The sequence below is a fragment of the Brugia malayi genome (genome assembly GCF_000002995.4).
Source record: "Brugia malayi strain FR3 genome assembly, contig: Bm_v4_Chr2_contig_001, whole genome shotgun sequence".
NCBI lineage: Eukaryota > Metazoa > Nematoda > Chromadorea > Rhabditida > Onchocercidae > Brugia > Brugia malayi.
In genome coordinates this window covers 10939482-10952604 of record NW_025062476.1, presented here as the reverse complement: position 1 = coordinate 10952604, position 13123 = coordinate 10939482, and the positions used below count along the sequence as shown (strand labels likewise).

General features: G+C 21.9%; 1 protein-coding gene across 2 annotated transcripts in view; it reads left to right on the top strand.

Annotated features, from left to right (window-relative positions):
- The window catches only part of Bm2096, a gene marked incomplete at both ends in the record, with an annotated part of 38051 nt that overhangs the window by 16129 nt on the left and 8799 nt on the right, over window positions 1–13123 (top strand). The window contains 4 exons of one of the 2 annotated variants that reach the window (XM_043079218.1): window positions 6908–7072; window positions 7494–8021; window positions 11662–11918; window positions 12335–12588. In XM_043079218.1, the coding sequence (XP_042935152.1) occupies window positions 6908–7072; window positions 7494–8021; window positions 11662–11918; window positions 12335–12588 (1204 nt within the window). Of the gene's footprint in view, window positions 1–6907; window positions 7073–7493; window positions 8022–11661; window positions 11919–12334; window positions 12589–13123 lie in introns of those variants that run through there. The other variant, XM_043079219.1, reaches the window with a different exon arrangement.

The following is a 13123-nucleotide window of genomic DNA, read 5'->3' as shown; positions in this document are numbered from 1 at the left end:
CTACAAAATGCGATGGAATATATTTTCAGAAAGTTTTAAGTAAATCAAAATTAAAGACTTGAAAAAGATGTAAAATAAACTGTTTTTTGATTGCTAAGTTATAAAAATGAAAGAAAGATGCTGCTAAGATAGTTATTATTAGATAATATCATAATAATAAACAATAATTTAAATAATGATGATAAATAATGACATTAATATTATTAATAACTAATGATTTCTTTTCATAATTTTTCGATTATTAAAATTAAGAAAAATACTAAAATTGAAAATTGAAATAAAATGAAAAAGTTTCGAAAGCAAAAACATGAAAAATAACAAACGTTTATATCAAATATAAACAAATTTATTAAATACTTATTGTTATTATTATTATTATTGATATTATTATGTTATTATATTGTTATTACTATTATTATTATAATTATTATTAAATCTATCGTTAATTTTAGCATCACAAAAGGTTCTTTCTCTCAAGAGGGAAAAATTAAAATCAAATTTTTTTCCAAATAAAAAATTTTTATTCATTTATGCTTTTTTTTTTCTTATGAACTATCGCAATAATCCATAGATTTTTTTTTTTTTTTTGCTAACTTCTTTCTTGACTTTTTTCTTTTTTTTTAAAAAAAAAAGAAAAAAAAATTCAGTCTTTTTCCGGAAATAATTTATGCTTTTATGATTTTCATTATTAATCCAAAAATTTTCATTTCCTTTTTAAAGTATTCCAATAATTCGAAATATTCATCAAATAATCCGATAATTCTTGATAATCTCACCTCACCTGGAATAGTTCATTTCATCCATAAACATTCATTTTTCTTTCAAATCACATTTTTCTCCTTTCCCCCATCATTTTTCTAATTTAGTTGTTAAGCATAAAAGCTTTTTATTGCTATTATAATTTGAAGGTAGTAAATGCTTAGGCATTGATTATTAACCTTTAATGGCATAAGAGAGAGAGAGAGAGGGAGAGAGAGGAAAGAAAGGGGAAAAGAAAGAAAGAAAGAGTGGAAGGAAGGAAGATGGAAAAGATGAAATATTTCTATAATATATTAATTGTTGTTTATGCTTTTAAAAATCTTTTTTTTTTTTTTTATTTGACTTTTGGTAGGGTAAATAAGTTAAAGACAAAAAAGAAAAAAGTAACAATCAATAATTGTCATTTTTTATCTTTAAGAAAAATAATTTTTTACTTTTATAAAATAATGAAATTAATTAGTTCATCATTAATCTTCTCCCATTTTTTGTCGAATATTAATTCATTCAATTGACTCTAACTTCAGTCCAACACTTTCATATCATTTTTATCATCCTTATCTATTATTATTATTAATCACATTTATGATTCTGAAATATTTCAATTATTGATGATAATGCAATCAGGTTGTGATCATTTGAAATGTAAATATAGTTATAATATACTTCACATTATTTGTCAAATAATCTTATTTTAATGGTTAAATTTATTTGAATATTCATAAATTAGCCATGCTAACATTTATCCTATCTGTTTATACCATTTGAATTTGTTAGGTAAGGGAAAATATTTCATTCATTTAATTAGTACTAAACAGTTTCCGCTTTTCAAATATTTAAACGTAATATTTAACTTATTTAATAATTACTACTATTTAATCTATCTAGCAATTATCAGCATTATTCATAATTAGGATTGCTGTCACCTTTATTATTATCATTATTATTCATTATTATTATTATATTACTGCTATTATCATTATTATCACTATAATTATATTTCTTATAATTATTATTGAGTTACAACCATTTCATTTAAATGAAATAAGTAAAAATGAAAAATAAGAAAAACGCTTTCCACATGTTATACCTCTCTTTAATCTTTATAATGCTTTTTCCACTCTTTTTTTTTAATATTTTAGATTCATTTTCACTAATAATAGTAATAATAACTAAGGATGTATTATTGGATATGTATTCCTATACCATTTATATCATATCTGCTATCACTTCCATCAATTTTTTACTATCTTTTTGGGATTTATTTTTTGTCTATTATTATTACTATTATTATTAATTATTATTAGAATTATTATTAATCATTATTATCACTAGTATTATTACTATTATTATTAATTATTATTAATCATTATTATTATTAGTATTATTACTATTATTATTAATTATTATTAGAATTATTATTAATTATTATTATCATTAGTGTTATTATTGCCTTTTTTCCTTTTTTTTCTTTAGTAATTCGGAAATTTTCGAATTTTATGCAATTTTTACCTTTAAAAATATTATTATTTTGGAAGAAAAGAAAAAAACAACGTGGATACTTACTGTTATTGTTATTTTTATTATTATTATCATTACTATTATTATTACGATTACTATTATTATTGCTACAACAATAGAAACAACAACAACAACAATAATAGCAGTGTCATTGATGAATCAAATTGGAAACAAATATAAAATATCCCAGACTGATTCTGATAATAATAGCATTATTAAATGGGAACAATTTAATTCAAATGAATTAAATTTTGAAAATTGTCGAAATACTTTGTTGGATAAATTTGAAAATTTGGCAAATCAATTTGCTGCTGGTTGGAAATATCATATATTAAATACAAACGATATTAAAGAAGCATGGATTAATTTTGAAGATTTTTACACTGAAATATGCTCATTAGCAACAGAACGAGAATTACTTACTGTTAATGATGAGATTGAGTCACGTGATATCACGGGATCACTTTTCACGTATTCAATTACTGATGAATATCGTACACCGGAACAATGTGATGAATTGCTAACACGAAAAGTTGATGCATTAGCAAGTAAATTATCACCAAATTGGACAACAACCATTACAAATATTAATGATACATCAAAAGCATGGAAAGATTTTAAGCGTTATTTTCAACAAATATGTGCTCAAAATCATCGTAGTAAGTTTTATTAAGTTTTATTTTTATTTTTTTTTTTCTCTTTCTCTCTTTCTAATATTAATTTTATAATTATTCTATTATTAAATGAATTTCATTGGTTTTTTTCTTTTTTTTTAACTTTAAGGTTGATAAAAAAAAAAAAAAAAGTGCATCATATTATCATAGTACTGTTAAGAAGTGTTGGGTTTATTGATGTATATAAGTTATTCTTTATACAATATTATAATTGATAACTAATAAGATTATTAATTGACAAATATAAATTATTGATTAGAAATGTGAGCAAATATTAGCAAGCAATTGTTTATGCTACATGGCAAGTTGAAAGTATTATTTAACTAATTTAAAATTATCGTTCTAATAAAAATACAAATTATTAATTTAATATGCATAAACAATTGAATAGCAATTATTAATATTTATATACTTTTTAAGCTCTATATTAATGAAATAGAATTGAATTTGTATTTTTTTTATTTTTCAATTTATTTATAACAATTTCAATCATTTCATATTTTTTTAAAAATAGCAATAATTGCAGAAAAATTATTTTGGTTTATTAAAATTCAAAATTTCTCTCTTTTTTTTTTTGCTTTTCATTCCTAGTAATTTATCAATTATTTATTAGGCAATAATTTATTTTGTTTTTCGAAATGTAAATGGATGGTATTTTTCAGTTCAGTTGTTGTTCTAATTTTTTCCTTTTTTTTTTTTTTTTATTGTATAATCGAATACCAAAATTGAAACTATATTTATAAATAAAATTAATTATATTAGTTCATCAATCAATAATTCTACCTCAAACAAAAATTATGGTAAAAAGAAAAAAAATATTTTATTATTTTTCCTTTTTTATTTATTTGCATTTTTCTGCAAAAATATGAAATGATAGCTTAAAAATTATTGTAGCACTTTTCAACCAAAATATTTATAAATGCAATTAGAACTGAAGTAATTAAATTTGATGACAAAAGGAAAATAATATAATAAGGAGAGAAAGGAAGGGAAAAAAAGAAGGGAATTTAATTGTTAATACAAAAATTCGTATAACTTTATAAATAAAGCTGTATTTTTTTTTTGCCTTTTCATTTATTCTTTTTTCTTTTCTGTTTAATTTTCTCTCTTACAACTTGAAATATTTCTTTATTTAAAAAATTTTTTTATTCTTTTATTTCTCATGTGTAGATTTTTTAGCCTAGCTATTTAAATTTCATATAAAAATTAAACTTTCTTTTTAATTGGAAGCAAAAAGCAGAATTTAAATTTATGTTTCACATTTTTTTTTTTTTTTATTAATAATAGCACTTTCATATTAATTACTATATAAATCATTGGCAGTAATTTATTCCACTATAAATTTAAAATTTTTTAACTTTTTCATTCAAATTTTTTAGATGTTCAAAACAATTAAATCTTTAACTTTTTCATTACTCTGCTGTACTACTAACCTTTGACCCTGTACTTTATTACCCAATTCCATATCATCAAATTTAATTGTTAATATTTGGAATTCATAGAAATACCAAATATTATTGCTTATTATTTTAATTTTAATTTCTTTTTAAGTAAAAAAAAAAAAAAAAATCATGAGAAAAATTCTAGTATTTAAGGAAAATATCCATCATTTTTCATTAATATCTACACACGAAAGATTATATTTCAAATTAATAGAAAAATTTTTTATTATAAATGAATACTGAGTAAATCCTTTGCAGATATTAATTAGAAAGTAATTATTCATTAAATTTTCCCGTTGTTATTCATATTCACTACAGTTTTTCCGTAAATATTTGTCTTAATATTTTACTATTTCAAGTTTTTTTTTTTTTTTTTTGCTAATTTTAGTATCGCTTAAGTTATTCATAAGAAAATCTAATATTAGTTTATCAATTTTCTTCGATATTTTAATTTTGCTCTTTTTTTGTGATAAAAAGAAAAATTAAATTGCAGTATTTCTCAAAAATATGATAAAAAAGGAAACGGAATTTCGATTTTCTCAAATATCGAATATTTATCGCATTGTGAATGATTCTATTTATTTTTGATACTTTTATTCGTTATCAATTTTTTTATTACTTCTACTTTTCCTTCTACTGTTAATAATATAGAAGAAATATTAATAATATAAAAAGTAGCAATGATATAAAAAATGTGTTTACCTTAATATAACTCATTTTAGTTTTATATATCAAAAAAAAAAAAGATTTGAATATATTTAAAATTATTTCTTCCATAATTATGACACTGAATGGCAATATTAATTAGTAATAATCATTTTCGTATAAATTCATTACTACGAAAATGTTTATTTGTTTATTTAATTCATTTTTTTTTTTTTTTTTTGCATGTAGTGACGAGATAGTAACAATAATACAAAAAAAAATAGTAATTATGCAAATAATAAATAATAACGATGACAATGACTCATTTCATTCTTTAATTTAAATTAATGTAGCCTTTATTTATCCTTTGTTTTGTTTCTTTATTTCTTTAATGCTAATGATGATGATGATGATGATGATAGTGATAATGTTATTGGTTATAATAATAATAGTAATGATATTCTTTTAGCTAAATTAATGAAGATTTATTTATCAATTTTGATAAAAATTCTTTCGTTCCATTTTATTTCGTCTTCTGGGACAATTCCTGTTAAAGCATCAACTTAAATTAAAAAAAAAAGAAGAAAAGAAAAGTGGAAATAAAAAGCTATCTTTTACCATCAATTTCGTTCCTTTACATCATTTCCTCTTTAATTTTTTTTTTTTCTTCTTATCCCTCTCCTCTCTTTTCATTTTATCTTTTTGTGTATGATTTTAATTAATTTTCCTTTGATGCTAAACTTTTTAAAACTTTACAAATGATAAAGTATCATTTATATGCTATCAAAAATGACAGTAATCTTATATTGTTTTATCATTATTTTAGCATTCATCATTCGTTTTCTCCTTCTCTCTCCCTCTCCCTCTCTCTCTCTTCTCCTTCCCTTGTTATCTCTTTTCCTTCCTTAACTTTTCAGAAATTTGTTCGAGATATGCTTTGATATTCCCGCGGGTATACTAGTTATTGCCCATCAATGAATTCATACCGATGCAATATACCGCCCTCTTCTTTATTTACTAAAAGTTTTTCAATCATCACTTATAGCGTTCAGCTTTTTCTGTTACTGTTTAACTTTACTTACTAACTTCATTTCATTTTTTTTTCACATAGTTAAATTTCATATAAGCGTTTAAACTAATATTTAAATTATTGTAGATGACAAAATAAAGATTTTATTATTATTTTTTTTTTTTTTTCAAATATTAGCGATCATTTTAAATATATTTGGATCATTCAACTGGTTTAAAATTTTTTTTTTACGTTTTGTAAAAAATAAACAAAGTTTAAGTCAAATAGAAAAAAAGAGAAGAAATTGAGAAGAGTAGATAATTTAAATTTTCTTTCATTTTTTTTTTATAGTTGAAATTTGAATAACATTATATCATTTTTTATTTTTAAAGAAAAAAAAAAAGTTATTCATTATTTATAGTCTTAATTAAACGTATAGTAAACACAGGTGTATTTTATCTTTTTTTTTTCTACTTTCTTGTAATATCTCGATGGTTGAGTCTTTCTCTCTTTTATCATTTAAAATTTTGAATTAATTCTATCATCCAATGAAATTTAAAAAATGCTTCTTTTTTCCTTCTTTGATAGAAATTTTTAATTTTATGTTTGATTTTTTTCCACTTTTTTTTTTGGTTATTTTAGAAAAATCTTTTTATTAATATATAAAAATAATTTCTTTTCAATAAAAAAGATAGCAAATTTTTGAAATATTTCATTGGATGAAATTTTTTTTTTCTTTTTTCTTTTCATCTTTCACTTAAAATTTCTTTCTTCTTTTCTTTCTATGGCGTGCAAAGATTTTATGAAATGAAATTAGATTTGAAAAAAAACAGAAAAAAAAAAAACATTGGTTTGCTTAGTTGAAATAATGGTTATGCAACAGTGGTTGTTACATAAAAGTATGAAACGTAAACGACGACAGACACGAATGCGTACGAATGCTGCTGGACGTTTGAAACAGCAACGTGTTCGTAAATTACGTGTGCAACATTTACTAAAAGAATCATCATCATCATCATCAGCAGGCATGTATAAATCAATTAATAATCATCTTGATGAAGTATCTCTTTCATAAAATTTCTGTCTTTTTTTTTTTGTCAGTCTTTTTTATTTGTTTTTATTTTTTTTTTACGTCTTTTCAAACATTTACTTTTTGTATCTATCAAAAAAAAAAAAAAAAAAAGGTGAAAGAAATGAAAAGTATAAAAATAAAAAAAAGTGTACTAAAATTCTTTTTTCACTAACTTTTTTATTAACTAAATATAAAATTTATGAGAAAAAAATTTTTCGGCTTTCTAAAAACTTCTTTTTTTACTCTTAATTTTCTTTTTTCTTTTTTTTTTTTTTAGTCAAATAAACATAAAAAATTATGGAAGCAGTTTTTTTTTTTTTTCCTTTCTAAAGAAAACAAAAATAGATATATTGGAAGAATTGATAATTTTATAGTCCATAAAGGATCATTACTGGACCGATCGGATGATACATCGATAGCATTTATGCAAAAAAATTTCAACAATTCGACACAGGAAGAGAAATTAAATGATGATGAAGGTGACGACATGACTGTGTCCAATGCTGATTATTTTAATGCTATCATCCATGCAATTATTCCAGGTCCACTGGACATTCCATCACTTTATCGTACTTATACAATGTTACCATTAACTAATGATAGAAGAAAAAATGATGATACATTCTTATCAGCAACAATTAAAACTGATAAACAAGCACCTATGATTAGTAGTACAACAATTAATTATTCATCCATTTTTATTGATAAAAATATTATCACTAATACTAATATTAATAATACTACAATTCCAATAACTACAAATGCAGTAGGAATTGCTAAAATTACTGATAAATCATTGATTAGTGTTAAATATACCACAACAAGTTGTACACGGTATAGTGGTAACTATTGGGACACAACTGAACCAACAATGATCACTACTGATTGTAATTCTGATAACGGTAAGCAATTTTGGTTTTTCTTCTTTTCATTTTTATTAATTTAATTAATATTTCATATGTTTGTAATTAATAATTTTAAAATTAGTACTTGTAATTAAATCTTATTTCATATATATTTCGTTACTTTTTTTCTTTGTGAAAATATATTGATCGCATTGGTAAATTTTTTATAGCTGAAATTTTTGAAACTTTAATTTTAATTTTTTTTTTTTTAACTATAATATTTAAGTGCATTTTTATTTTATTACTTAGCATGCTTTTTTTTTTATTTTATTTAATATTGCTATTTGTTGATTATTGATTAATATTAATTAATGTTTAGTATTTAGCCAAGCGGAATAAACCATGGCTAAAATTAATTAACCACTAATTATTAATTAATTAGAACAATTTTATGATTAATTAATGAATTTATAATTTCTCATTTTAAATAGAAAAAAAATAACTATATTATGCATTGCTTAATGTTTATTCAATAATTATATTTATCTTTCCTATTTAAAGATATATACAACACAATCAGTAATTACTTTTATTAATTTGTATAATTATAATAATTTTGAATAAAATTAGAGACCATTCTTAATTTTAAGGAAAAAGAAAGAGAAAGAAGAGCGAATAATTAATCTTTTTCTTTTAATACTTATATTTCTAATATTCAAAAAACAATTTGTAACATTAAATTGAGACTATTTTTCAAGAATTAAATGAATTTTTGATGAATTTCTACATTGGATACATAAGAAAAAATTCTCATTTGTCATTCTTTTTTGTGACTTTTCTTTTTTTCTTTAAAGAAAAAAATTTTTGAAAGAATTATTCATTCAAATTCTTATCAAATTATTTACTTAATTGCTGTATTGCAAATAGTTGCAAGTAAATCGTAGCAAATTAAAAGAATAAAAATTTCAGCATAAATAATCAAATTTGGCATATACACTTTTTGAAGTATAATTAAATTTTTGAATTTCTAGAAATAAATTCCTTGTTTTTTTTTTTTTTTTTTTTTTTTTTTTTTTTTTTTTTTATTAACCCTAATGGATGGTATAACTTTTTTTCTAATGAGGATGCGAAATACATATCATAGATACATTTTTAATATATGAAATTAAAATTTACAATGATTGTAATTTCAAATTGATATATTTAAAAAAGGAAGAAAAAATAGAATTTTTTGAAGTTATGAAAGTAATATAAATATATTAACATAATTGAATGTATGAATATATATTTTTTTAAATTATTCATTTAATATATAAATATATTTATACAGTTGAATGTATTTAATGATAATAATGAAAGCATTATGGATGAAAAATGTTTTCATATTTCATTTTGGAACTAATACCTTTCCTTTCTTTCTCTCTCCCTTTCACTCTCTCTCTCTCTTTCCCTTCCTCTCTCCATATATATGTGTTACTCTCACAATAACAATTTAACAATTCTTTTCTCCAAAAAACTGAAATATATAATTGAGAAATGAATTGAAGTTGAAATGGTTGATGAAAAGTGACAGAATGATATTGAAATTTACCAATTGACGAACGGAATGAAATTTAAATAACTAAATATTGTTGTTTACTTTGAAATATTTCACTGCGAAATATATGGTAAACCATTTATATTAATATCTTAAATTATAGCTTTGAAAAAATAATTATTAAGTAGGAAAGAGAGAAATGGAAAAAAGTAGTAGAGAATAGTATGAAATTATAGTTAAATTCTTGAAAAAGATTGAGAAAGGGAATTTACCTTTGAAAAGAATAATCGAAAAAGATTAAAGGAAAAAGAAAGAGGAAAAGACGATAAAATTATTGGCTAAACTTGCAAAGACCGGAAATATAGCAAAAAAAAAAAACGGAAAGAAAGAAATACCGGTATATATTGAAGGATTTTTAGATTATAACGTAATAGTTTAATAATTTTCTCCTTTTTTTTTTTGTTCCTCCCTTTTCTTGCCAAATCTTATTTTTCATTTAATGTTAATTCAACTTTAAAACTAAAATTTAGGCTGAAATTAAATTTTTTCTCTCTTCATATTTTCATTTGTTTATGTTTATTTTCACTGATATTGCAGCAGTTTAAAAGATAAGCGCTCAGGATTGTAAGTATTATATGTATGACAGATATGAGTAATAGCAAAAGTTAAATTTGATAATATCATTTTTATCTATGAATTATGCTTGTTATGATTAGCGTTATTATCATTATTATTATCACTTACATGATTACTATCAGTACCAGTCATCCTTGTTACTATCATTATCATTACTGTTACTACTATTTACTTATTGCTGATTAGTGAGGTAAAAACTGAGATAATTAATTATTTCTAAAATCATTTTAATAATTTTGACAATTGCCATCGTAACAAATGGCTAATTTCTTTTCATATTAATACTATGTCATTTAAAAATTTTCTTCTTTTTAAAATGTTTTTTTTTTTCATTTTTTAACAAATTAACGGCAAAACGATTTTATTAAAAATTTTGAAATATTATATTTAATTGGCAAAAAAAAAAAAAAAAAAAAACTTTTAATCAATTTGACAACTTGTTAATCTGAAAGAATGAAAAAAGAAAAATTTCTACATGCTCAAAAGATTACTGTTATCATGAAATAATTAAACTTAAAAATTATTTTCAATTATAACAATATAAGATTTCACATTTCTTTTTATCAAATATATAAAAGTCAATGATTGATATATTGTTAATGTTTTAAAAAAATTACTCAAAAAATATTTCAAATAATTACATTTTACTGATAAAAAAAAACTTTCAAACTATTTCATCAAGTTATTACATTTTTTCCCTTTTGGTCTTCCATTTGCAGCTTTTAAATCCAATTTGCTAAATTGAATTCTCTTTAGGCTAGAAGAAAGTCTATTTTGCAATTTAATTCCTACCGGATTTACACTTTCCATTTTTATTTTGATGCATTAGTCTGATTAATTCTATCGCATTTTGTTTATGTGATATAAGTATATATATATGTGTGTATACCTATGGATAATTCAAATAAAAGTAAAAGTAATAGTAATAGCAATAGTAGCAGTAGTAGTACTAGTAATAGAAGGATTTCTTCGTTCTCTTCCGGAAATACCGGATAATCCTGATGAAGTACAGAGGAAATTTAAACGCCGTCCAACAGCAAAATATTTTCGTAGCAATAATACGACAATTTTTAGAGTATCACAACAACAAAAATGGTAAATTAACTGCTAAATAAATCATTAATTACTATTTATACTAAAGAATATAAATTCAAATTTGTTTCATTTAAAAAAAAAAAAAAAAACATTCTTTTTTCTATTAAAAAAAAAAAGTGAAAGAAAACGGAAAACAAATAAATTTACTGAAATATTTTGAATTTTTCAATTTTTTTCTTAATTTTTTCAATTTGACAAACATTAAAGATTAATCGGAATTTATTAAAATTATTCATATGAAAAATTTCAACAATTTTTTTTATACATGATGGGGAAAAAAAATGATTTTAAAAGTTATTTTATGCTTTTTTTTCCTTTCTTAAATATCTGAAATTTTTGAAAAATTCTTTTTTAATAATTAAAATTTTTGATTAAAATTTATTTCATATTTAGCAGTTTGATGAATATAAATCTGAAATAAAACTTTAGCTACAATCTATCCACCAACTAACGTTCGAGTTCAAGCAACCTCAAATACATCAGCTGTAGTGCAATGGGATTTGGATAATGATAGGAACGTGGACGGTTTTGTGATACGGTATATACATGAACCGGTTTCCGGACAGCGAGATAATGAACGATGGAAAACGATTACGATTATGAATCCGTCTGCTAGACATTTGCATATTTCACAACTTACAGCACATAAACCATATGCATTTTGTGTTTTGGCTATTCGGCAAAATGTTAGTTATAACAAAAATTCCAAATCAAATTTTAATTTCAAAATGAAAATTTAATAAAATAAATTTTAAAGATAAATACAACTATATCTTATCACTGAAGTTGCTGATAAAAATTACATTAGTTTTTTTTTTTTTTGCAAAAAAAAAAAAGCGAAAATAAAAATTGAAAAATAAGTTGAATAAAAGTATGTTTGGTTTTCTTTTTTTTTTTACTTTTATCTTTTAGAAATTCTTAAAAGTTTTCAAACTTGAACTTTTCAAGACTTTTCAAGTTTAACATCATCTAATGATTACATATATATCTCACTTTCTTTGATAATTTTTTTTTTTTTTTGCTAATTTGTAATCTTTTTGTTTTTTTAACAAAAACAAAAAGAAAAAAAACTTTTTAAAAATTTCAATAATTTAATTTACAGAGACAAGGGACCTGTTCAGATCCACCAACAACAATCGATCGCTTGCAAGCAACACATATGGTAACTAACTTAGTGATAGCTTGGAAGACGAGTAATTCGGTGATGCTTCGATGGGAATACACCGGTCCACAACCTATCGGTTTTTATGTTAATCAAACAGGTCGAAAGGATTACTTAGATCAAAATTTGCAATTGAAAGGGATGATTTCACCGGGATTTCGTCAAGATCTTGATGGACATCAACGAGAATATTTGTAAGTATTATTCCAATATTTAAATTTTGTTTATTGTATTTTTTTTTTTTTTTTTAATTATAACAATCAAAATTTTTGTTATTTAAAAAAAAATACCGATATTCAATTATTATACCCAAACTTCAAAAGTCAATTAAAGTTAGCACTGAAATGCTACAAATTAAAATGTTAAATTAATTTGAATAGCAGTAAAAATTCATTAAATAAGAATAAGTTGAAAGTTAAATGTAATATGCATAGAATTTGAAAATAAAACAAAATTTAAATTTTTCCAATAGAAAATTGGTACTAGTGAACATAAAAATAATCTGAAGAATATACATATATATGCCTATGATGTTAAAATAATTTTTAAATATTAATTTTATAACGGAAAAACAAAAAATTTGCAAAAAAAAAAAAAATAAGCAAATGAAATTCTAAATGTAAATTTGGATAGAAGAAAATAATGAAAATTAAGAGCAAAAAAAAGAAGGAAAAAATTCTGTTCTGTCCTTCGTTTTGGTAAATGAATTCATAAATTTCACTTTATTTA